Source organism: Aphelocoma coerulescens, chromosome 4 (assembly GCF_041296385.1).
Source record: "Aphelocoma coerulescens isolate FSJ_1873_10779 chromosome 4, UR_Acoe_1.0, whole genome shotgun sequence".
Lineage (NCBI taxonomy): Eukaryota > Metazoa > Chordata > Aves > Passeriformes > Corvidae > Aphelocoma > Aphelocoma coerulescens.
Genome location: NC_091017.1, coordinates 16,367,333 through 16,391,613, shown reverse-complemented (window position 1 = coordinate 16,391,613; position 24,281 = coordinate 16,367,333). Strand labels below are relative to the sequence as shown.

Genomic DNA, 24,281 nt, shown 5'->3' with positions numbered 1-24,281 from the left:
TCTTGTTTTAATCTTCCATGGATCAGTCCACAGCGATGCAGGATGCAATGCCAGCCTGAAAAAGTCCAGTGTAGATCTCTGTAGCATTCTGTCTAGACACACAGACCTCTTCTTCTCACTTATCTTTCCACTCCTGAATAGGCAGACATGCTATGGGATGCTTTTCCACTTCCACAAAATATGGTTGCATCAAATCAATATTCAGGGAATCCAAACATTCAACCAGTTGCAGTGTCTCTCCCAAGCAATTTAGCAAGGTTTTACTCTGCTCATAACTTGTCTTCAGAAATAATGACATCTGTATTATAAAATTGAGGAAGAGAGGCACTTTGCAGATAAGTGGAATTTATTCAAAATGCTTCCATGTTAAAAATCATTTTATGGGTGCCCTTTAGACTCAGGCACATCTCCATGTTTTAGCAATTATTCATCATTTACATGTTCAAAATTTAGAAGAGTTTTAAAATCAAAATGCATTAGAAGCCTACACACAGCCTCAAGTGACCGAACAAGTCTTGATAACACTTCACACTTAAGAGATAAATAAATTAAATAATTAGTACAGAAGCATGAACCTTTCGTAGTGTGTCTGTGAACACGGTGAAAAGTCTCCCAAATCTAGGATATAAGACAAAAATCTGTCTCACAGTCACAAAATCTGCTGTTACCATAGTGATGGGGACTGAGCAAACGACTAAAAATACCTGGTCTTATTCATGCTGTCTTAGGAATGTGACCTAAATGACACGTAATAGATGATTTTCCATGAGAAATGGATGGCATTTATGAGGAGCCAACACTGGAAAGCAAGAACCATGTGTTGTCAGACATTCAAAGAGACCACCTTCTCAAAGATGCATCTTGGAAAGAAAACTCCCTGGGACAAGGCATGCAAAAAAATTATGATCAAAAGAAACCACATGTAGATCATTAACAAGTCAAAAGCACCAATTACATGTGAGTTTCTCTCACTAAATAAAATTGGACTCCAAAAGCATTCTTTGGCGCTGCTAATACATAAAATTAACCATAACCTCCAAAGAGGATCACTGTCCACAAGAATCCCCCAGTTGTGACAGTCAAGGACAACTCGTGTTTAGACCAGCTTTGGTTCACAGCACCTACATGTGTCACTACAACCCAAAAGTGGACTAATAAAGTGTGTTACAGGAGAAACTGGCAGTGTCATCTCCCACATCCTGCCTTATTTACAGTCATCTAAGAATGTTTTCATCTCTGAATGTTTCTGAAAGTTTCCTGCACTGAGCTATTTAAAGGTGTTGGAAGGCAAACACCACGAACACCACTGAATGTACAAAGGGGTTAATGTTTGCCTGAAGACATCTGCAAATGCAGACCTGCACCCTCTTAAGCATATTTATAAATAGTATGAGATTATATTCCAGCATTCTTAGACACAGTGGAATTCTGAAAATATGTACTTTATTTCAAGTATAATAATAAAATGTTCAATTCGAAAAAGATCATCAGCATCAGGTAAGGTTTGTCCTGACTATACTTCTAAGAATAGTAGTTTCTTATTCATGCAAGGAATAAGAAAAAAACAAACAAGCGAACAGCCCAACGCCTGCAGCACCTGCAGGTGAAAATTTTGTACCATTGTAAAGTATTTACAAGAAACCACCTACCTGAACAGGCCAGCTGGAGGACATACTGTATCCCACTAGGAAGTATTGAGTATCCACAGTATCTCAAAACTTCAGACAGATTGGTTCTGTTCATCTTTTTGTCAAAATCTCTTTGGGAAAACATGGTTTCACAAACTGAAAAAGAAAAGCTTTTGTCAGATACATCTTTACAATGAGGTATAAGGCACTTATGAGTTTTTTTAGAAATATTTTCCTCAAAAATATGTTCTCTTTCTGTAGAAATACTTCTTCAAAACCAAGTTAGCATGCTTGAAATGCTTTGTATGAAAACATAGGCCCATGCAGAGGTTACATGATGGGGTACTTTGGTCCTGACTTACTCCTGCACTGAAGGGAAAGTCATGCATCATCCTTGCTGATGAAAAGGAGAACAGCTGGGCTGAAACACATCTCTTTCCCTTATTAGAATCTCTCAATATGAAAAGGTGATGGTCAGCAGTACTGGTAGAAAGGTTGAGGTAAGTGAAAAAATTATAGTGGTTAATGCTCTTTTTTTACTTGGCAGATACACTCAACCTAAATCAGTATATGAAACCTCTCCCCCTAGGGTAAAAGGTAAGAGGAAAATTCAGAGTGGAAGCAATTTTCCCCAGTATTACTGTAATGGAAATGCCGAGAGATGCCTTTCCCCAGGTATTTAAAAAAAACAACCAAACAAGGAGAACTATAGCAGTAGGCTAACAATCAATCATTTTCTTGAGAAATTTAATGTATTAAATAATATAGCTTCAGTCAAAGGAGACTAACTCAGAGATAACTGTTGTATGATTTATTTTTGTACTGCTCCGGAAAGAAAAAGTACAAAATAAAAATATAAAAGGTTCACAATCTCCTATACCTTCATGTCCACAAAACATTTCAGGTGATCTACCTCTAACTCACAGATTTTTGCAGATTTGGTGAGATTCTGTAAACCTTTCTCCCTGAGAGGCATAGGTTAGGGATCTAGCTGATGTACTATTGATTAACAAAACCATCAGATTTCCTCTAAGGGTTAACACCACCAGATCATATTGTGCTCCATGTTGTGCATGAGCATCTATAACATGTTTCTTTCTGTCTTCAGAGCAGAGAAAATTAATGTCATTTTAACATTTCAGAAAAACAGCATCTGCCTCCTAAGGCAGAGTTTGTACTCCAATCTTTGAAGACCATAAAGAAGAAACAGGAAAAAAAAAAAAGACTTTACATTGGGCTGCAACCTCTTATTTAATGGGTGGGACATTTATATTTCTCTGAAATGTCTTTTAAAGAAGATTAAAAATAATTCAGCACATTTCTAAATCTTAGGTGTGAATAAATGGTCACCTAAGTCCAACTTGCAGTGCTGTGTTTGGATGCATGGTTGAAATCACATACCAATTGTGTTTTTCTCAGTTTTTTTCCCATGAGGGAAGCTATTTTCTAGTGTACACACTTGGCTAATCTTGATCATATTCTGTGATGAGTTGGCCACCCTTATCCTGGAAGAGGAATTTCAAGAGCAAAGGATGAGACAAAAAGGAAGTTTAGATTAGACTTTGCAGTCTAAACTTCTTTTTTCTTTTCCTTTGTATCTTCATATAATCCTTGAGGTAAAGACAACACAAATAAAAATATTCAGAAGAATGCAGATGGAAGTTGGCAGAGCACTTGGAGCTAAAGAACAGGCAGGTTTGGTATCAGGCAACTGTTTCCTCTTCTTTTAACACTTCTCTGCTTATATATCAGGGGAAGCAGCCCTTTTCTCGACTTATATATATATATTTCTATTCTATCGAATACACTATATTTTTTTTAGCAATTGAGATGCAAGACAAAGTGGGAGAAGAAGAGTACAATAAACATTCTGTTAGTTACAGGCTGTTTTCTCCACCTGAAAAACTGCAAGCCCCAGCATTAACAGTACAATAGTCATGCACAGCAAGACTCTCTGGAGGCAGAGGGATCAAGTGTCACATGGGGTATTCTCTTTTGAAAACTGATACAGAGCCTTCTGATACAGAGAAGATGAAGTGATGGGAATGGGCACCGGCACAGCACTCACTATCAATGAATTCTCCCTAACCTTGAAGGTGCAGAACAGCCATGACAGTCAGACTAGCTGAGCATGGGGGTTTTTAATAGCAAAATAACAGTAATCTAGAATTTTGATACTACTAAAATGTAATTGCTGAATGTATTAAACAATCAAGATAATACTTTAATCTTTACTCTCTTGAATGCACTGTTTTCAAAGCCCCTTCTCATGAATCTTTGAATGCAAACAACAGCTTTCAGTACTTCTCTATTGCTAGGATTCTTTCTACTATCTCAAGAAGCTTCAAAGACTTCCAAGTGAGTTACATTTTTCTTGTGAGTTTGAAGGTCAAGGTGTTGGTCACTAGAAGTTAAAGGACAGCAGATTCATTTTTTCAGTTTGGTGGACTATGGATAAAAACTCTAGAAGGCAAATTGTAATGTGCACCTGTCATAGGTTAGCAAGCATAGTCCTGGAAGGGATGTCCTTGCTAAGGGGTGCTTACTGCTTCCTCTGGGACCTGACAGAACCTATCAGCTGGCCAGTTTGAATATGGACAATTCTTTAAGCCACTTAAAGTTGTGACCGCCTCTGTGATCCACACTTAAGAATAGACAAACTCCACCCCAAGCTCTCTCTCGTTTGCGGTGCTGGCACAGGTGGCTGCAGGCCCCGTGCAGGGGCCAGTGGGCCCAGCCAGGCCCTGCTTGGGCCAGGCCGGGCCGGGCCACGGCCAGCCTGGAGCCGTGGGCCTGTTCCAGCCATGGAACCCCCCCACTGCCTTGCCGTGGGCAGCTGGAGCGGCCTGGCTCTCCTCCCTCTCCACTTTGATAAGAAAAATTCAACATTCCAGCTGCAAAGCTGCAAGGCCGAGGTGAGATTAACCCTTTTATTGCTGTGAAGATCTGAAAACCTGAGAGAAGAGAGAGAGGAGATGCTTAAAGCTGAAAGTCTGTTGTGAAGCTATGATATATCAGAGTATCCCGTTGTAATTTCATGAAGATCTGGGGGGTGGAGTGTTCAACTCGTAAGCAAAAGCACCTGCGCTGAGATAGGCAGATGCTGACACAGCTGTAATTTCATGAGAAGTTTGGACAGGGAGAGATGGACCAGATGAGGACTTTTGCTCCAAATGGGAAAGGAGAAACCTCAGTTCCTAGACATGCTCCCTGAGATAGTCTTAAAGATGAAGATGAGGAAGACCCTTTGCTCCCAGGGAAGGAGAAGGGCCTCTGTTTTTGTTTCTGAATGGCTCAACCTTAAAATTGTACCCCAAAAACTTCAAGAGTGGACCCCAAAAGCAGTTGTGGGAAAAGCTGCAAGTCGGGGGAAGGGACTCACATGCGAGCAGAGAGACTCCTCTTCCTAAATGGACTGAACAATATTTGGAAGTGGGCGGCTGTCTCGTTGTGATAATGTTTTCATAGCATGAGCAAGAAGAGACTTCTCTTTCTAAATAGACTGAACAAGGTTATTATGGAAGTGGTAAACAGACTGAACATCTTAAGAGTTGTCTTTACATTGTCAGTGGGAGATGTTGCAGTGGGGATACTGCAACACGCATATATCAAACCAGGAGCCCCGTGGAAAAGAAATATATACGGACGGACTCTCGCTAGATGTTTCAGAGATGTTTATTTCCCCAGCCACATGGCCGGGCTCTGCCGAGGGACTCTTACAGTCAGCACCCGAGCTGCTTTGCCCGCGCAGGGGAACACAAACCAACCAATGGGGAACGAGGCTGAGCAGGGGCAGGGAAACCCCGTGCCTCCCTCAGGGCTCCCGGGGCTACATGGCGGGGGGAGGAGACCCCAACATCTCACCCGTTTTATTTTAATAAAAGGAGAATGAAGACAACTGGATAACCATAACAAGAACAGTTTCAAAACAAAACAAGCCACCCTCCTGAGTCTTTAAATGTCCAAACAGATTCTGTGGAACATCTTAAGGCTGACGGAAGGGAGACAGAACTCTCTGGACATGCCTGTGGGGAAACTGAGGCAGGAGAGGGTTCAATCTCTTCCCTCCCCCTTTTTCATCCCCCCATCGGCATCGGAAAAGGATTTTTGGGGAAACAATTGGCAAAGGCAGGGTTTTGTGAGGGAAACCATGGATGAAAAAACGGATTGGGAATACACTGGGGGTAATAGGACATAGGGTAGAAGGGAAAGGTGGGATTAGGAAGAGGAGACTGTAGGGGGGGTTTACAATGGAGATATTGTCTAACATGACTACGATTTTTTGCATATATACTGCCTTTTACAGGAACACCATCAGGCCCAGTGACCTGCGATGCTTGTAACCCTTTTCTACCTTGTATGATTTTGAATTCCACCACCTCTCCATCTCCCAAGCTTGGGATGCATTTTTCAGGGTTATTCTTTTTAATAGCAGTTCTATGCACGAATATGTCTTGCTGGTTATAAAACCATCTTGTTATAAAACCATAGTTTTGTTTAACATTATACCATTTCACTGTCCCTAAGATCTTAGCTACTATGGTCTTTTCCTTTGTCCGAGTGGCTGCTGTTTTCTGTCTCGCTGTGTCTGCTCTCTCTTTCGGTCGCTCCCGTGTTGGAATTATCGGCGCTGCTGGTTTCGGCGCGCTTTTCCCAGGGTCGCGTTCGGGGCCGCGCGGGCCGGGCCGGGCCGCGCCACTCTGTTCTCCGTGCGTCGCCTCCTCTGCTCTCAGCCGCGCTGCCACTGCCAGGGGCTGCGCCCACGTCTCGGCTGGGCCCCCAAGCGATGGCCCCCCCGCGCCCTGCTCCAGCACGCGTCTCGGCTGGGCACGGCTCCGCTCCACCGCCACCAGCCGCCGCCCGCGCGCCGCCCCTCTCGTTCGGGCGCTCACAGGGCTCGCTCCACCAAGCGCTGCACGGGGCCGGGCGGGCACCGCTGGGTCCCGCCGCTCCTGCCGCGCCTTGCTCCGCCACCGACACTGCGGCCCGCGTGGCTCCGCCCGCACACGGGAACCGTCTCGCTGCTGCTCGCAGAGCGCTCGGTGCACGTGGCCGAGGCCGCACGGTCCCTGAGCCAGGCTTCCCTTCACCAGGACACAGCTGACATTGCTCAACAGTCTCGGTTATTAAATAATATTCACGAAAATATTCTTCCATCGGCATATATTTTGACTCAAATATTAACTGGGTCCAAACGGTCTTCCAAAAGCTCTTGGTAAGAATTAAATCCCAAGAAACATAGAAAAAGTCCTTAAACAACCATGCCAGGAAGTGTTTCAGTTCTTTCTGATCTTGAATCAAGCTAAAATTTACAAACCGTAGTTCAAGAATCATTTTAAGTTTAAGATAAATGTCCATATGCGGCTCTGAAAGCCAAGAGTCTTCCCACGGTTCCTCCATTGTTTAGATATGGAATAGCAAAACAAAACCAAGAAGAAGAATCCAAAGTTTCCAGGGTTTACTCACACAAAGTCGCTTAGGGATCGGGGATCGTTCTGGCCTCAAATCTCCACCATTATGTTGCAGTGGGGATACTGCAACACGCCTATATCAAACCAGGAGTCCCGTGGAAAAGAAATATATACGGACGGATTCTTGCTAGATGTTTCAGAGATGTTTATTTCCCCAGCCACATGGCCAGGCTCTGCCGAGAGACTCTTACAGTCAGCACCCGAGCTGCTTTGCCCGCGCAGGGGAACACAAACCAACCAATGGGGAACAAGGCTGAGCAGGGGCGGGGAAACCCCGTGCCTCCCTCAGGGCTACATGGCAGGGGGAGGAGACCCCAACAGGAGAAGGGAGGAAGGTGGGGGGAGGAGGAGAGTTCTGAAGGTGTGGTATAATTTTTTTTTCTTCTTTTAGGTCTGTTAATGAACTTCTTTATATTCTTTCAAGTTTGGTGCCTGCTGTGCATTTCTCCTAATTCTTATCTCACATAAGATAAACAGTAATGAGTTTTTTGGACCAAACCACTACACTAATTGGTGTTTCCGCCCAGTTACAAACCCAACCCGCTACAGCACCTAAAATAATTACAGAATCACATAGAGTCCTCTTATTTACATGAATAGCTTGAAAAGACTGAAAAGGAGATCTTGGTCATTTACCATCTACAATTACAGAACTAGCATCCAAATCTTCTTGCCAAGTGTTCTGCTGCAGCTGGGTAGATCTGCACAATGCCCATGGCTTTGCAAACTATAAGGATTAAGTTATTTTCAAAATTGTTAACATTTTGAATTCCTACTCAACTGTACAGCTTTGGTTTTGTTTCTGGGTTTTTCTACAAAATATGAAAAGTCATATTTTTGTGTGCAAATACACTGTAATTTGAGTAAGACTAAAGAAATATTTTACCTGCCAGCTCTTACAATTGAACTGGTGATATAAGCTATAGCTGAGAGACATTGGGAGCTTTGAGTATCTCTTCCATATGAATGCAAACTTTCATGGATTTTATTAATGTGTATTCATTAAAATTGCCAGGAATTTCACACATACACTGAAAAATATATATATATATTTTAGGAGACAAGAGAAATGTATTGAAACCAATCCTTTTCATAAGAACACACCAGGAAATGCTGTATTGGAGATCTTCCTGTCAAAACAAGATAACCGAAATACCAGAAAAGTGAGGCTATTCAATATCCTGGACTATACATGTATTTGCTAGAGTAAAATTACTAATAGTGATTCTAAAACCCTGAAAGCTCTCAATTTTATCTTGATATAGAATGACTAGAAAAGAACTGTCTGAAGTTTCCTCTCTACAGTCTTCCTATGTGATTACCTGACTATGCCCCAGCTGAGGAAACGATCACAATATATATGATAAATAACAAAAAATGTTAGCTTTTGAATTTCAAGCAGTGTAACTGACAGAAATGTAAACCAAACCCTAGCTGAGGATTTTTCATCAATGACATTTAGATTTTCTTTTTTTCCTGAAGGTACAATTGTGAATAGAAGTAGTCATCTTATACTTAAGGTCATGAACAGCTGTGTGCATAAAGTCAGTTGTAATTTTATTTAACACATCCAGATTGTGCCAAGACTAAACCAATCTGCTTCAAATAGCTTTGAATTAAGAGAAAAATGGAGTTTTATGCATGGTCTTCATTAAGCAAGGTGCTAGTAAGATAAAATTCTTGCGAAATGGAGATCTGGGTATTTCTCAAAATATTGTCTTTTGGTAGTTTTGTTTGTTTGTTTCTTTCTTTCTTTTTGAGGTTTTAATATATTGAGTTTTTTAAAAAGAAAATTACTTAGATGATTAATTTAATCTGAAACTGAGTATTTTCTGGTATTCTATAGCACTTTTTCCGTGTAATCAAAAGCCTGCAGGATTTCTCATCATACTGTCTTCTTATAAATTAAAAAAAACCATTAGCACTTATTCATCACTCCCCTCTATACCACAAAGACAAATCTGTTCCATCAATCTTGATCTCTCTCCTGGCTAAAAAATCTTCCAGGTATTCCATATAACCTCACAATATGGGATCACAATTTCATCATTCACTTATATTCTGATAGACCCTCTAACCTTTCTCACTGAACAAGGTGCTGAACCCTCTACCATCTTAATTCAGCTCCATATCTGCAGAAACCATGCATTTACCATTTTCCCCAGAGATTCTATCAAAGAACAACATTTTAATTTGTTTGTAGGGTTTCAAGGAAATTGCAGTTTCCTAGGTTGCACAGGGGATACCCATCACCACAATTCTTTCTAGACAAGCCTAGTGAGCTCCAGGTGATGTACATCTGCTCTAAGACAGGAGAATGTGCCAAGCACTCAAGAGCAACATCTCTGGCCTGATCAAACCCACTGTCTTCAAAGACCAAGGAACAACATTATGTGAGATGGACAAGAGGGAAACTACCTGACTGATTATCTACATGGATATATAGACTATAAACAGCATTTCTACAGATTATTTTTTGTCAAATTTTGGGCAAAAGTTTATCCAAGGCAATTATTTGTGTTGGGAGGGCAGAGCCCATTGTGTGGTCTTGCAGGAAGAAAAGCTTGAAATGTCATAACATTGCTTTCTGCTTAAAGTTTGACTCTTCAAACAAAATCCTAAAATCAATATGTGAGTTGAGGAAGAGATAGCTTATTTGAGGATGGCAGGGTACTTGGACAGAAGGAGAGAAAGTCTTCTGAAAATCAGCACATTTAATTATTTCTTTTATTTAGTGAAAATGTATTGCAGAACAGTTCTGATTAAGTTACCGTTACATTCTTTTGTAGATCCATGATAAAAAAAAAATTATGTGAAAGATATGGACAAGTGGCTGTTTGAAAGATCAAGTGTACAATCAAACCCTCACTTAGGTACAGCAGCTGTCTGCACTACAGATGTCTTTGTAAAATCAAATTCGTGCTGCAGATCTGATGGGAATGCACTGAATGGCTCTTCCTACTGAATTATACATGGAGCAATTTTTTTTGTATAATATCACAATTTAATTTCATGAAATTTACATATTCTGATTAATAGTGCAGTGCAAAGATATATTTAATATGCTCTGGCACTGCTGTACAAATAATGTCTGATATCAGTATTTTGTGCTGTTCTTTAAGATTAATTAATTTTAAGGTTGTATTCAAGTTACACTACTCTTTCTCTTATATGCCACAAAAAATGTATTCTAAACTACCTTTTGCTTAATGTAATTTCTCTCAGTTACAATATCTCTAATGAGAACTTTTACAGGAAAATGTGTTGTTTTAATGGCAGAATATCACTAAACAGGAAAAACAAGTGCTTTTTATTTAATAAGTGTTTAGAATATACTAAAGCAGAACAAATACCAAGCATGATGTTTGAAAAGGAATGTCTATCAGTTTATCTGCATTGATGTATATTCCATCACTTACAAATTTCAGTTCAGATAATGCTACTAATTAGTTTTGGCTGATACTGGAGTATTTTGTATGCCCCATTTATAAAAGCTGTTTGCCCATCTGTTAATAGGTTGGAAGTGATTAAAGGACACTTATTTTGGCTGTTGCAAAGGCCAAATAATTTTAAAGCTGCAAATATGTGACAAAATCAGCTAAAGGTTTGCCAAGTTCAGGACCTGATTTTCTTTAAGTGTGTGGTGTCTGCTTCCTTTCCCTCCTGCCTAAAGTACCTCTGAGTTTTCAGCATATAAAAGCAAAAATTCATCCTACTATGGCAGGCTACACCTTCCATCTATTTGTTTAAAATTAGGTTTTAATGAACTTTGAATGTTTTTCAGATATCTAGCATTTCTCCTGTTTGTCTACTAGCTTGGAAGCATTGCTTCTGAGAGCTTAATTAAAATGGAGTTTACAAGAGTACTCTGTATCACTGTATTTTAATACCTGTGCCTGCTCTTCCTGTCTATCATTTCATCAGTGTGCAAAAAAGAAAAGGAAAACCAGAGGAAAAAGAAGACAAAAAATAGGATACAGAATTTGGTTGACAAGGACAGTCATGGACAGTGAGCTGGGAATTAACAGAAAATCAAAACCTCTAATGATTCATATGTGTCATTATTGAGAGATAATTGTAAACTTCTGTTCCGTCTGGGGAAGAGTATTTCAGTCATAAACTTAACTTCAATGAAGAGAAGAATTAGCCTTGTACAAGGAGTTTTAATAACTCCCATATACCATTTACATCCTGTGGCCTACCTGAAGGCAAAGCTCACATTTAAATTTTACTCTTTTTTTCTACATATATTTAACTTAATGCTTTGCAGTATCAGGACAGAAGCCAAGCTGACCCTTAATCCTGATGAAAAGCAGCAATGGAGTTGTGAAAAGAACATTCAAACACATATTCTAACCCTGGTTTACCTGCAAATCCCTGAATACTTCTTTCTTGACTGGGTTTGAACTGTAATACCAAAGGAAAAAGACCAATAACTAACTCTAGACTTATCCTCTTCATCTGCAAATTTAATTTTATAAATGAGCAACATGAAGTGCTGCGACATACATTAAAGACATACCACCTGCTTCGAACTGCTTTAATGGAAAATCTGTCTAGCACTTTCTTTAATGATTATATGTCTTAAAAATTCAACAAATGAAAGGATTATCACTGAAATCATATTAATCTGCAAAGGATTAACAGCCTACTGTTGAAAGACTTAATGAACTGCAATAGGAGAGGATCTGAAATAAAAATGCAAAGAGCTTTTCACATAAATAGTGCAGAAAGACTCTTAGAGGTTGAAGCAGAAAAAGTGAAAATGGACTGAAATGAAGAATGGGGATGTGAATCAAACACATCAGCAGCGAAAATAAAGGAAAATCACAGAAAACATTCTGTAAGCAGTAACAGCTGTAACACCTGTATACACACTTTCTTTTGTGAGTATCTGTGACCCCTGCACTCCCATTATCATTTGTAATTTCGGGAAAATTTAGTTACACTATTTGAAATGTCTTGTTTAAAGAACGAGAATTTATTGAACATTCTGAACTTAATGAAATGCTGAGAATGAAGCCTTGACTTCCGATGGATACAGCTTTTGAGGGTTAGAAAGACCTCCCACAGTCTGCAAAATACTTTACCTTCAACAATACACAATTTCGCTTCTAGAATTTCAAGACACGAAAAAAATGTTTTACTTTTCTGTTATATCTTCCCTGCCTGTAGGATATTAATGGAATCGTGGCCAGGCATTTCTTGTTATTTAATGGCCAGCAGGATTCATTTCGTCAAACCTCATTCAGTTGTTATCCATATTCATGAAGGCACTTAAGGATGTGTTTGATTTCAGCTTTAGTAGGATTTAAGGATATGTTTAAAGTTAGGCACATACTTAAAATGCTATGCTGAATTCGGATGGAGGCAATCTCATGCTTACCTGAGCTAAAGTTAAAATTAAGCATATGCTTAAGTATTTTGCTGAATACAGATGGAGTGCTGAACTGCATCCCAGTGATTACTCATAAGTGTCAGTATGTTCTCAATCCAGATATTATCACTTTACAAATAAAATCTGAAGATATGCATATACATAATCAATGTATGGCTGAGTAGAATTTTGATGACCAGCTAATTACAATTCACGCGGACATAAATTCATAAGGGGATGAAACACTGCTTAAACTCAAACATACATCCCAAATTATTCACTTGGGATGCACACAAAAGATTAAAATATGACAGTAAAACAAAATGGAGGCGTAAGGACAAGCAATAATGACAAGAACAACAACAGCTTTTTCTTCCAGTTGTAGACACCAATTTAAACCTCTGTGGGACCAGTTTAGTTGGTCTCAGAAGCTGATACTAAAACTTGCCTGGTTTCCTAAGGTTGCAGTGATGTTAAAGGGAGACTGATATGCACATCAAACAGACCTTGCTCATCACACAGAAGAAGCCAGAATCATCATTCTGGAGTTTGCAACTTCATGACATTCAGAATCTAAGGGTACTATTTGCAAATAGTGTAAATGTATGACTACAGCCTGCTTATGCTTTCTGATTCCTCAGTCAGCTTTCAATATTAATTACTGAAAGAAAAACATTGAAAAATAAGTTTAAAAACAACTAGTTCAGTTTCATCTGTACCTCATAGTCCTCCTTTCTGACTTAGCATTTGATGCAGAGCTTTACTTTTAGTTGGCTTGGAAGACTACCGTAATCTGGAAAGGCAGAAGAAAGACCTCGTGAATCAGATATGTAAAATCTTAGACAGCTCATAACTGCCATATATTTCAAGAACTCTACATACATTTTAAAAGCTTCCAAATTTAGACAGGACTAAAAAAAGTTCAGAGAAATAAATCTTCTTAATCAGTAACCACAAATGCTAGGGATGAACCTAGCAATACTTTGCTTTAAACTTCAATGTACAGGTTCAAAAAAGGAAAATACTGCTTTCCCCTTTCCATCTCCTCAGTGACTAATCTCTGTCCTGCTACCCAATAATTCCAACATTGTTTTCATTTAATGAATTATGAAAACACAAACCCCACAAATATTTGCTCTAATTTCATAGATCAGGGTGTTCAGCTTTTGTTGTGATGTATTTTTGATCTAGAGACTTCTTAAGAAGGACACATCATCAAAAAAAAAAAAAACCTGGAGAAAAAAACCCAACAAAATAACCCAGTATATAATTGAAGCATGTCCTTGCCCTTTTAATTCCTGTGTTCCTGAAACACAGCACTAAACACAGCATGTTAAAGAATGGATATCTGATATCCTCATCCATTACCTCTGTTGCCATCAATGGATGGTGGAATGGCACATGAGATCTGTTATCATAATTGTTTTCCTACCTGATTATTCCCAGCTTCTCTAGTCTGTTTTATGGCAGAAGCTATCCCACACTGCTGGCAATTCCATACACTACCCCCTAGATTTCTTTTCTTTTTAGGACAGTATGATGGGCACATTGTACTTTGTCACTAATTTGTGACTGTAGCACAGCCACACCACCTCGAGGGACACAGACACGGTGATGTTTTCTGTTCAGACCTAAGTTCTTTTCCTTTCTATATCCAACCTCCTACTGTGTTTTGTACTCCTTAGGGTTAGCAATTCCATACAATTAAATGGTGATTTTAAGCTCCTGACTGTGTGAAAATGCAGAATTCAGGGCTCATTCAGGTGGGCATATATAGAGTGCTTCTCTCCACCAAACATTTTCATCACTTTGACAATTACCAGCATGTTTTCATGAACAAATAACATGATTTTGTTTTAAAAAGTCAGATATAGTACATGCTAGGCTAATGTAAGCAACTACATTGCAACTACAACTAAACCATTTGTTCAAACATTCCATTAGCAAGTTTACACACTGAGTCTGAATTCTAGAGGCTGATTATCATTTTTTTAATCAAAAGAATGCAGGTTTTAAAGGCTGCAAGTCAGTGCCCTGACATCTATTACAAATTTCCAACAGGGAGGTATGAGTAACTCAACTATTAGAGAAAAACATTCTTCTCAGGAAGCCAACTATGCAATTCAAGCAGCTGCTATTGCAAATAGAAGACCTGTCTCTCCACAACCTTGTACATTTTATGATCATCAGGCACCAATCTTATCTGGTAGGAGAGCTAACCTGCATGCAGATGCTCAGGAACAGCCCTATTTAGTACCTCTTTTTATAGGTGTATAATTCTTGGGTCATTTATTTAGTAAGTTCTGTGTCACCACTGAGTAGTCCTGTCCAATTTAGTTGGCTATTATATTAGCTAGCTATATATTGGTTTTTTGCTTCTGGTTGTGATCTAGGGATTTGAGTCCTGACATTGCTCCTCCCAGAACCAGAGTGGCTAAAGCCTACCATTTTATCAACCTCATTCATCTATTTGGAAGCCTTGTCAGCCATGTAAGGTACATGCTGAAAGATTATCTACATTTTAGTTCATGTGGTCTAAAGTCAAGACAATGCCTAATAAAGTCACCCTCCAAAATTTAATATGAAGGCAAAATTATGCTTCTTGTGCAATTGAGATGTGACTAGTTATTTAATGAAGTCTGGATGTTAACACCAGCTGTCTGAGGAAAAAAAAAACATGAGAAAAGAGTGGACATAGACGTGCTGTAGGCATTTGATCTGGATAAAACCTCAAGAGTCATTCTCCAAAAATTACTTTCTGTGCAAAGATCCAGCACTACATTAAGTGACTTTTGCACTTGTAAGCTTAAATGTATGAATTCAGGAAAGGATAGACACTTGAAGTAATAGAAAGAGTTACTGAGTATCTTAGTAATTCACATGAAATTTCCCAAATGCTGTGAGGACATCGTCTGAGGCAGTCTTAGATCCTCCAACTGTGCATATCAGTATGATTCTGATTATGAGCTGACAATAGAAACTAAAATGCTGCTATGCAAGTGACCAGCATGTGCCAGATCTCTGAATATCTCCGATATTCATGACTCAAGTTTCAAACACATAAAAATAATGTTCATTTCAAAAACGAACGTTTTGTTACAATAAGCCTTCGATCACCAGATTGCCGCACATAATACTTAATACTGAGTGAAAAGTAATTTTCACCTTACTTTCTTAAGTATTCTTTCTTAAATAAAGTACATTGTATCTTGCTTTCTTAAAGTCGACCACATAACTTGAAGTATGTCCTCCTTTAAAAATAAGAAAATCATATCATCAACCTGTGAAAAGTGGGAGTTGAGAAATACATGCAAAGGTCCTTTACAATTTGCACTGCCAGGCTATTTGATACTCTGCTGTAACAGAGGAGTCAAATGGCTTTATCTCCTCAGAATCTTCCATGTAAAACAGTGCAGTGAAGCATGTGTTTAACCTGGAATGCGCTGTTCCCACTTTACACCAGGATGAGCCACTTGCCAATTGAGTTCAGCCTCCTGCCTCCCACTTGCAAAAGGAATTTAATTGGCTCTAACAGCAATCTGTACTCTGATAAGGTTGCTGAGAGCGACAAAAAAAGAAAAAAAGAAGGCAATAAACCATCTCGCTGAAGACCTCATAGAGTGTATTTCTTCCACAATTTTCTATCTCTGCTGGTCCACCACCCCTCTAACTGTGTAGTGACTCTTCAAACAGCCATTCCTCCCTCTAGATTTCCAGTGTTTACCCATGGCCATCCAAAAGTTCACAATTCCTTCCATTTACTTCCCAAACTATCTTTCAAGTCTCCAGCATGTGGTCCAATGGATTGGATATGCTTTCATGTGAGGCTACGTCCCCCCTTCGAATTCCCAGCGTAATCCTGCCGGAGACAAGGGTAGCCTACAATAAAGACCTTGCTTCCACTTCACAAGCCACCTGTTATCTTCCTCGCCAACCTGCCAACTTCTCTACTGTTTCCCAGTCCTGCTGCTCGCCAGCCCACTGTGCCATCTGCACAGCAGGAATTCAGAGATAAACTTACCAAGTGTTAGAAGTCTCAGCTTTGTCTCTGAGCCGGTGCTGCTTTGTGAGCAGAATAATTATTCTGGAATAAGAGTTTCATTTAAGTATAATGTCTGCATGGAAAACTACTCCAGAACCAGGGATAGCAAACTAATTTATTCTATTCAACTCTGCTAGTTTGCTTCCTCTTTTGTGCAGGGTCCAAGACTACCTTAAATTTTCTTACTCAGACAGGTTCTATATGGATATAATAATGACATTAATCTACAAAAAAAATAGAAAATTACTCAAGTGGAACTTAAAAATTTACAGCAATTTCAGAGAGTAATATTTGAAACATTTCTGAAACTGGGGAGTGGCTGAAATGCAGGAATATGATTGCTCAAAGACTACTAATACTTCTGCCCCGAAGTTTGTTAAAAACAAAACCAAAAAACTCAAACCAAACAAAAAGAAAAAAAACCCTACCAACCAGAGACCACTACAGCCCAGAAATTGGACTGTTATATGAAAAACTGGAAGAGATGACTAGTTTTCAAACAGAGAAAAAAAATTCCACTCATCTACTATGGTTAGTAGTACCATCCCACTGAAACTGAGGACTTTAGTATCGGTCCTGGTGTCCCATAGTGCTGGACATGGTTTGAATACATAAAGTAGAGAACAATTACTATCTCATAAAATTCACAACTGCAGCAAAGATCAAGAGACAAGAGAATCACAGAACACAGACAGATAAAATAATACAAGGAAACTATTGGAATTGGATTCAATTGACATGACACAAAGCTGTCACAGTACACCAGGAGCTTAATAGTTGTTGCTTTAGAGCAGAGAGTGTAGTAAATGTTAAGCTTAAGAGTGAGCATAAAGTGCATTAAAGAGGTAGGTTTAGACCATCTGTTTCTCCCAAGCCTACCAGGTAGCACAGAAAAAAATCACCTGCAATTCCATGCCAGAATATTGAAACTGGCCTGGGGAGAATAGAAGCTGACCATTCTGTTGTGAATCAGAGATGATAGAGGGGAAAAGATGTTTCATATTTTGTTCAATTCAGATTATTGTGGTATTCTGTCTAAACTGGTGAATTTGAACTCTGAAAGCACTTTGCATGATAAACAATAGAACTCTATCAGCCTTGAATCATGATGCAGAAATGGGTAATTCACAGCTAGCTTTGAAAGCTTTTCCAATTTAAATAACGATCTCTTGTTTTAGGTCAAGTGCAAAATCCTACTAAAGTTCAAATCACAAGCAAACAAAGCTATCTCAGCTCTTAAAACACCACAGATATATTCTATCTCATCCCAAAGAAAATAAATCAATAATTCAAAATAATGGCATCCTGGCAATGGAACACCTTGTCTATAACCTATTCCTCCTCATGTGTCTTTTGGGGAAAGATTTTATGAAGCATATTTTAAAGTTTAACAAACCATTCTCACATTTTTCTTTCAGTTAATTTTACAGGAAAAACATGAAAGTTGTTCTGAAACGACAATAGCCCTTGTGTGTAGATGCAAGCAAAGCTACAGGCATCTTCTGAGCACACTGTTTTATTCAAATTCACAAGCTATGTGATCTCAGTTGCTTTTTCTCACTAAAGGAAATGCAATCAGACATGGAAATACTCTGCAAGGTGATTTTCTGTCACATGAAACACTCAGTAACAAAGATGCTTTGTGCATGACATGCTTTCTACTTCTTCTTCCCCACTTCTTGTCTGCATTTCAATCCAGGTTACCTTTTCTTCTTGGTGGCTCAGACTTTGTAGCTGGTTTTAATGACATAGAAATGCCATGATGCAAGCACAAAAGTTTGCATGGTAACTTACCTACCAGGAAGATGGGTACTGTAAATAGCTGAGTTGGAGTTGCAAGTAATTAAAAGAATGTGCACCGGGCTAAGATGTGAAAACGCTGTAAATTCATGGCAATACAGGCCTGTCATCAATTCCTCTTTTGAGCAGGAATTTAACTACACAAATAAAGAGTTCTGTCATGCCTCTGGATGATGTGCCCATTATAGATTCACTCATAACTTCACACAGAATTTCAAGATTTTAAAGTTCAGTTTTGGTTTGCTGCAGAACAAAATCAAGAGAGTCTACATTGGTGGCAAAGGTCACCACTTGTGTCATCAGAAACAGATGTGGAATAAAATGCCTTGAATGGATAAGCAAAGAGATTTCAACCTCACTTTTTCAACTCCCTACACAACACCCCCCTGCATGCTTGGTTTCCTGAGAGGGTTTGAATTTCTGGTTTTCTCCTCTAGTCCCCACAGCAAATGCTACCTTAGGCCTGAGAGACTCTTTTTGACAAAAATGCCATTGAAATTCATTTCTGGGGCCGGGGGGGGGGGGGGGGGGGGGGGGGGGGGCGGGAAGAGAGAATGGGTTGGAACATTTCAGCTGTAGAGCTTCAGGATTTGCATAAAGTCAGCATATATTTCTCAGTCATTTGCTCCCTGTTGAGGAAGTGGTGGCTTTTATCTGCTAAAAACATTTTTCAATAAGCACTGCACAGTAAAGTCAGCCCCTGTCCTGATGCAAGTGTTTGCAGTGTAGCAGGAGATACTCTGAATCCCTAAATTCCATAAACTTACCCTGGGATGTAGCTTCTCAGCAATGGCTGCTCATGACACTTTCCTCCTTCCATGGAAGTAGCATTCCATGCTTATCTCATCCTTAACATCAAGCAAAATTAAAAATCAAGAAACTCTTTATTTAATGAAAGGTTAAGGTAAGTCATTTTGATGTCAGATTAGAAATAATATACTTCAAAGAAATCAAAAATGGAGTTTTAGTTTAGACTTAATTGTCAGGTGCCTCTCTAGGCAAGAGGTAACCTGTTTTATCTAGGCTCCCAAGGATTTCCGCTCTGTCAAAGCTAGACAGAGTCAGACGTTTACTTTTTGAGAACAAAAAATAATATTTAAATAGAAAATAAATTTTCCAATTTTTTCTTGCAAACCCTTCAGTCTTCACAAGTGTTTTCAAACAGGTTAAAATATGTTTACAGTTATTTTAGTAAATAGTAAGATTTATGCAGCTCTAAGATCAAACAGAAAACTTTTAGCAGGCAAGTTACCTCCACCAGCTGCTTGCTACTTTAAATTACTCTTAACATTTAATCTTACCTCAAAATAATACAGTTTCTAAACCTTGTGTAGAAAATGCATAAAGTTTTGTTAAATTTTTCTATTCTTTTCTGAGCTTTACCTCATTTTAACTATATGAATTTGAGAATTTGTAATCTCTGCCCTGTTCAGTATTTTTCATAAAATAATTGCTAAAATTACTATAAAGGTATGAAAATGTGTTATTTATCCAAATTACTTCACAATCTTTATTTGAACTCTTCTGATTCTCTTCCCATCCCAGCACAGGGAGTGAATGAGCTGCTGGCTGGGGATAAACCACAACACTGAACCATAGGTACCTGTTTAAATGTCCTTTTTTAGTAGTATATTCAGTGCTCTTTGTTTGAAGCTTTATCCAGGTAAATTTTGTCAAGGCCTTCTTGCTGCTTCCACGTGCTTTTGGAATGCTGTGACCAGGACTGCACAATATTTCAGATGAGACTGCCTTCGTTATTTATGAAGAAACTTCATTAATTCTTTCTGCATTTGACATATTATACTTTCTCTTTTTCTACTGCTCACAGCACTTAGGCTTAAAAATACACAAGAGCTCAGCCTTCCACCCAAGCTCAACAAAAATTCTGCCAAGTATTTCACTAATGTTAAAAGATGAAAAACTTTAGGGAAAAAATGACCATATAAAGAATTCTGTGATAAAATGCTTAAGGCTCCGGCCGTGCTCATCAATTTTCCTACTTCAGATGCCCTCTGCAACTTCTTCCAGTGTAGGATTTTCCTTCATTGACTGCTAGATTCAACATTCTCTCTAATGTAACATAATTGTAATTCCTGCAGGGAACTGATGGGAGTCTTAAATCTGCTACCAGGAGAGATGAGTTCCCTAACTACTGAGTTACTTAGGACTGAATGACTTCCTAGAATATATTTGAAAAAGCAAACAAACAAACAAACAATCAAAGTGCACCACAGGAAATTCTGCTCTATATTTCATAGAGCAGTCTCACCATACCATCAGGAATCATGCAGATAAATTGCATTAAGCCTCTACATGCAAAGGAGAATGGGATTTAAAGCTTTATCTTTCTATTGCACTTTTTTTATTTGTTTGGTTAAGCACATTTCTGTTTGGCGGGAGGGATTCTAACTCTGTGAATGCGTAACTCAGGGAATCCACTGAAAAGTTCAGCTATTTGAGTCACTTCTAAAAACCTTGTACATTCAGGATGTACTTCAGAATGTTGGCTCTTGCCTGTATTGGCATTAATCCCTCCTCTAAGATGAGAAATTATATTTGAAAAATATCTGAGACACTTAGGTAAGAAAGATAAAGGAGCAATGTATTGATCACAAGTAAATACCTTAATGCAGAGACATTCAGAGGTCCCCATACGTTGGGCTCTCTGCTCCAATTGCATATTCCCACACCTTAGCAATGCTTTTCCACTATGCACAACACTACTTACCTTGGAGCCTGAGAACTTACTAAATTTCAGCAATATCAAAAGTAAATCATTGGGGAAAAAAAAGAGGTTAATAACTCTTTGAAATTCCTGGTGCCAGTGAATCAAAATCTAATTTAAAAAATAAGTAAATTAATAATTTTTATACCTTTCCACACTTACTGGACTTTATCAGTCCCAAATCAACTTCCCTCTGAACTGCCATTGTGTTCCATTTTTATGCCAGGCTTTTTCATCTAGCTCTTTTCCATAAAGAAGATTTCTGCAGGGTCAGCCAGGTGTGCTTTTAACCTTTTTAAAGGCAAAGGCTGTTGCAGGAATACCACAAAACATACGTCAATGTTATCTGATAAATCAGCGAGAAAAGCCAGAGTTTAAACCAAGCTTCTCTAAAAAGCCTCTTTACCAGTTACCATTTAACTCCAAAAATGAGTGCATTGAGGGAAGAGAAAGAAGTTGATGAAGATTCACAGCTAGCTAATGCCCTTTTTAAAACAGGACATTCATTTTAATTGATGGTATTATTAGCTAGAATATAGAGTTAGTGGTTCATAGTTTATTTGTATGTTTACTAACTTTGTGTTAGATAATTAATTCAAATAATTTCAATTTTATCTATAAAGTCAGTCTATAGGGGCTTTAAACAGTGAACAGGAAAAATAATAGCCAGGATCTAGAACTATAAAACAGTCATAGAAAGAGATTGAAGTTTGCATCCACTTTGATGTCTTTTACACTGCTAGAGTATTTTAAATGAGACTGTGTTTCATCCAAGCATCAAAATAGGAGACCGAACTCCCTGTCTGGATTGCAACTCTCATTACATTTATTTTAAATAAGGCGGCACAAGAAATTAGAAATAAGTATTTTCTGAATGTCTCCAGTGGCTGAAGCCAACAGAATTAGGATATTTTTGTTTTATTTGGTGGAAATTTTAAAGTATACCAAAAACTTAGGTGTTCATCCAATGGAATTTTGAGCAACCTACAACCTTAACTCCCACATGAATAAATAAAACAACTAAAACCTCATGGGTTTTCCTAAAATACCCAGTGCTTAGACTGCATTTTGACATGCCAAATTATTACTAAAGTCTGAGTTTTTATGTTCAGTTTTTGGTCTATTTTGTGAATGCATTCATTTTACTCACCATTTTTCTATGTGTAGAATGCAAACTTTCTGGGACAGGAACTGCCTTTACCCACATGTAGGTACAGCAGCTACCTATGCAAAAATTACTGTTACTATTCCCAAACCCTTTCATCTCCCAGCTTCACTCTTTGTCACTTCTAATCCAGCTTTCACCCTATCCTAGTTCCTCTAGACTGCTGCAATTTTACTTTAGGTTACCTATGTAAACTGGATTTAACTAACACACCATGACAGTGCTCATCTTCATTTTCTCCTGCAGTTATATACTTGGGCTACCTCAGGGCTTGTTAAGAGTTTTCAAATGAAAGAATTCTCTTTTTGTAATCTAAATAGTATAGAAATTCTCAGTCCATTTCTTTTATTTCTGCTGGTTTATGAAATTTGTGCTTTCACTTAATTTTTATTGATTTACATGTTGCTGCAGACAAAGGATTTGGAACACTGAAATTTGTTTTCTTTACTCTAACCTCTTTTTCTCAGCAAAGGAGGTCTGTTACTCTTCCTAATAGTGCAGTTACTGCTGGTAGCACACTTGCAGTGCCAAGCAGCCAATGTGAGATGCAATGATTCATGGTATAGAAACAGCTATTGAATCAGCAGTAATTGTACTTTTGGTGTCAGGTTCAACAGCAACAACAAAACCAATCCCTGCTAACCCACAGAAGTGGAACTGGTCACTGCCAGACACAGAGTATTTTGCAGAACTCATTTGTTGTGCATCACAGCCACATTTTAAAAACCTGGTTATTTAAAGTGAAAAATGGATTCTTCATTATCTTTCATTAAAGTATTGTGAAACACCCTTCTATGTTTTCAACAATGATACGTATTCAGCAAATAGCTTCATATCATTGGAAAAACATGCATTTTGTTTACTAGAAATGTACCAGACAGACTGTGAATAGAGAAGAATAAGGCTTCTGAAAGTGCACCCACAAAGGTTTGCTTTTCAGGGTTGATATTACAAGTAATTAGCTTGACATTTAATGAATGACATTTCTAAGAACTGCTAAAGCTAACTTAACAGGCAAACAGAACTTTTTTTTCTTTAGAGAAGGTAGTAGCATTGTTGCACATTTTATGTGAAGTGATTTTGCCAGCTAATGTTGAAAATATCTACATTCATGAAATACTTGAAATAAAAATTCTCTCTGTTTACTGAGTTTCTGGTATGGTGCTGTCTGCTTAGCACTAACTCTGATAAGAGTTCCTGTGGTAAAGATGAGCAGGCCCATACTAGAGTTAGAATAAACTCACCCTCAATTAAAATTGTGTGTTTTTTCCAAGCAAGTTTAAAATCATAAACAATTCAGACAGCATTTCTCATTTTGGTAAAAAAAGGGGGGGGGAAAGGCAGATCTGTTGAAATTATATGTTCTTAAGCTTTTCCTAGGCTTTAGAATTTAATTTTATATTGGCAAGAAACTCTTTGGAAGGATCAAGAATGCATGTGTTAGCCTGGTTATCCAACCCAGAGGATATGTTTGTTTACATGCAACACTTTTCAAGGGCACTTAGAAAAACCACAGTAATTCCAGAAATACATCTGAAATTTGGTCTCATTTCCTGCTTGTATTAAGAATGAAATTAAGTGTTTATGTCATGACAGTCTCATCAGCTTTATTTTTGTGCATTAGAAATCTGGAAATCTCTTCCAAGTGCCTGTAATATCAGAGTCTCATTCACCCGGTTCAGCTGCTTGGTTTACACACCCACACCTCACCAGGGGAGAGAATGGAGTCTTCAGCCCAAATGGCAGAAATCTCGTTATAAATAGGGCTCCCATTTAGCACCTTTTCCTTTTTTTTAATGTCTGATGGGCTTTATTTCACTGCCTAAATATGCGTAAGGCAGATCTACAAAGTTATCCTGCTTAAAAAGGAATGTGAGCAAAGCCATTGACTCTTTTCTTTTTCCTAATGCCATGACTGCCATCAATGATGACATGGTCTAGCAAGCCAAGTGGCCCTGTCTTGAAACAGTATTAACATGTAAACAAAAGTTTGGCCTAGATGTGGAGTATGAAAGAAAGACAAAATGTGAAATGCTAGAATGAGTGAAATCAGTATCAAATGTCCTGTCTTCT

At 38.5% G+C, this 24,281-nt stretch overlaps 1 protein-coding gene across 1 annotated transcript in view; it reads right to left on the bottom strand.

The window, feature by feature from the left end:
* IQCM (IQ motif containing M) overlaps window positions 1-24,281 on the bottom strand; it is a 108,130-nt gene that overhangs the window by 57,138 nt on the left and 26,711 nt on the right. The window contains 4 exon segments of the mRNA XM_069014862.1: window positions 1,650-1,784; window positions 3,030-3,133; window positions 3,638-3,717; window positions 3,852-4,032. Of these exon segments, the coding sequence (XP_068870963.1) occupies window positions 1,650-1,784; window positions 3,030-3,133; window positions 3,638-3,717; window positions 3,852-4,032 (500 nt within the window).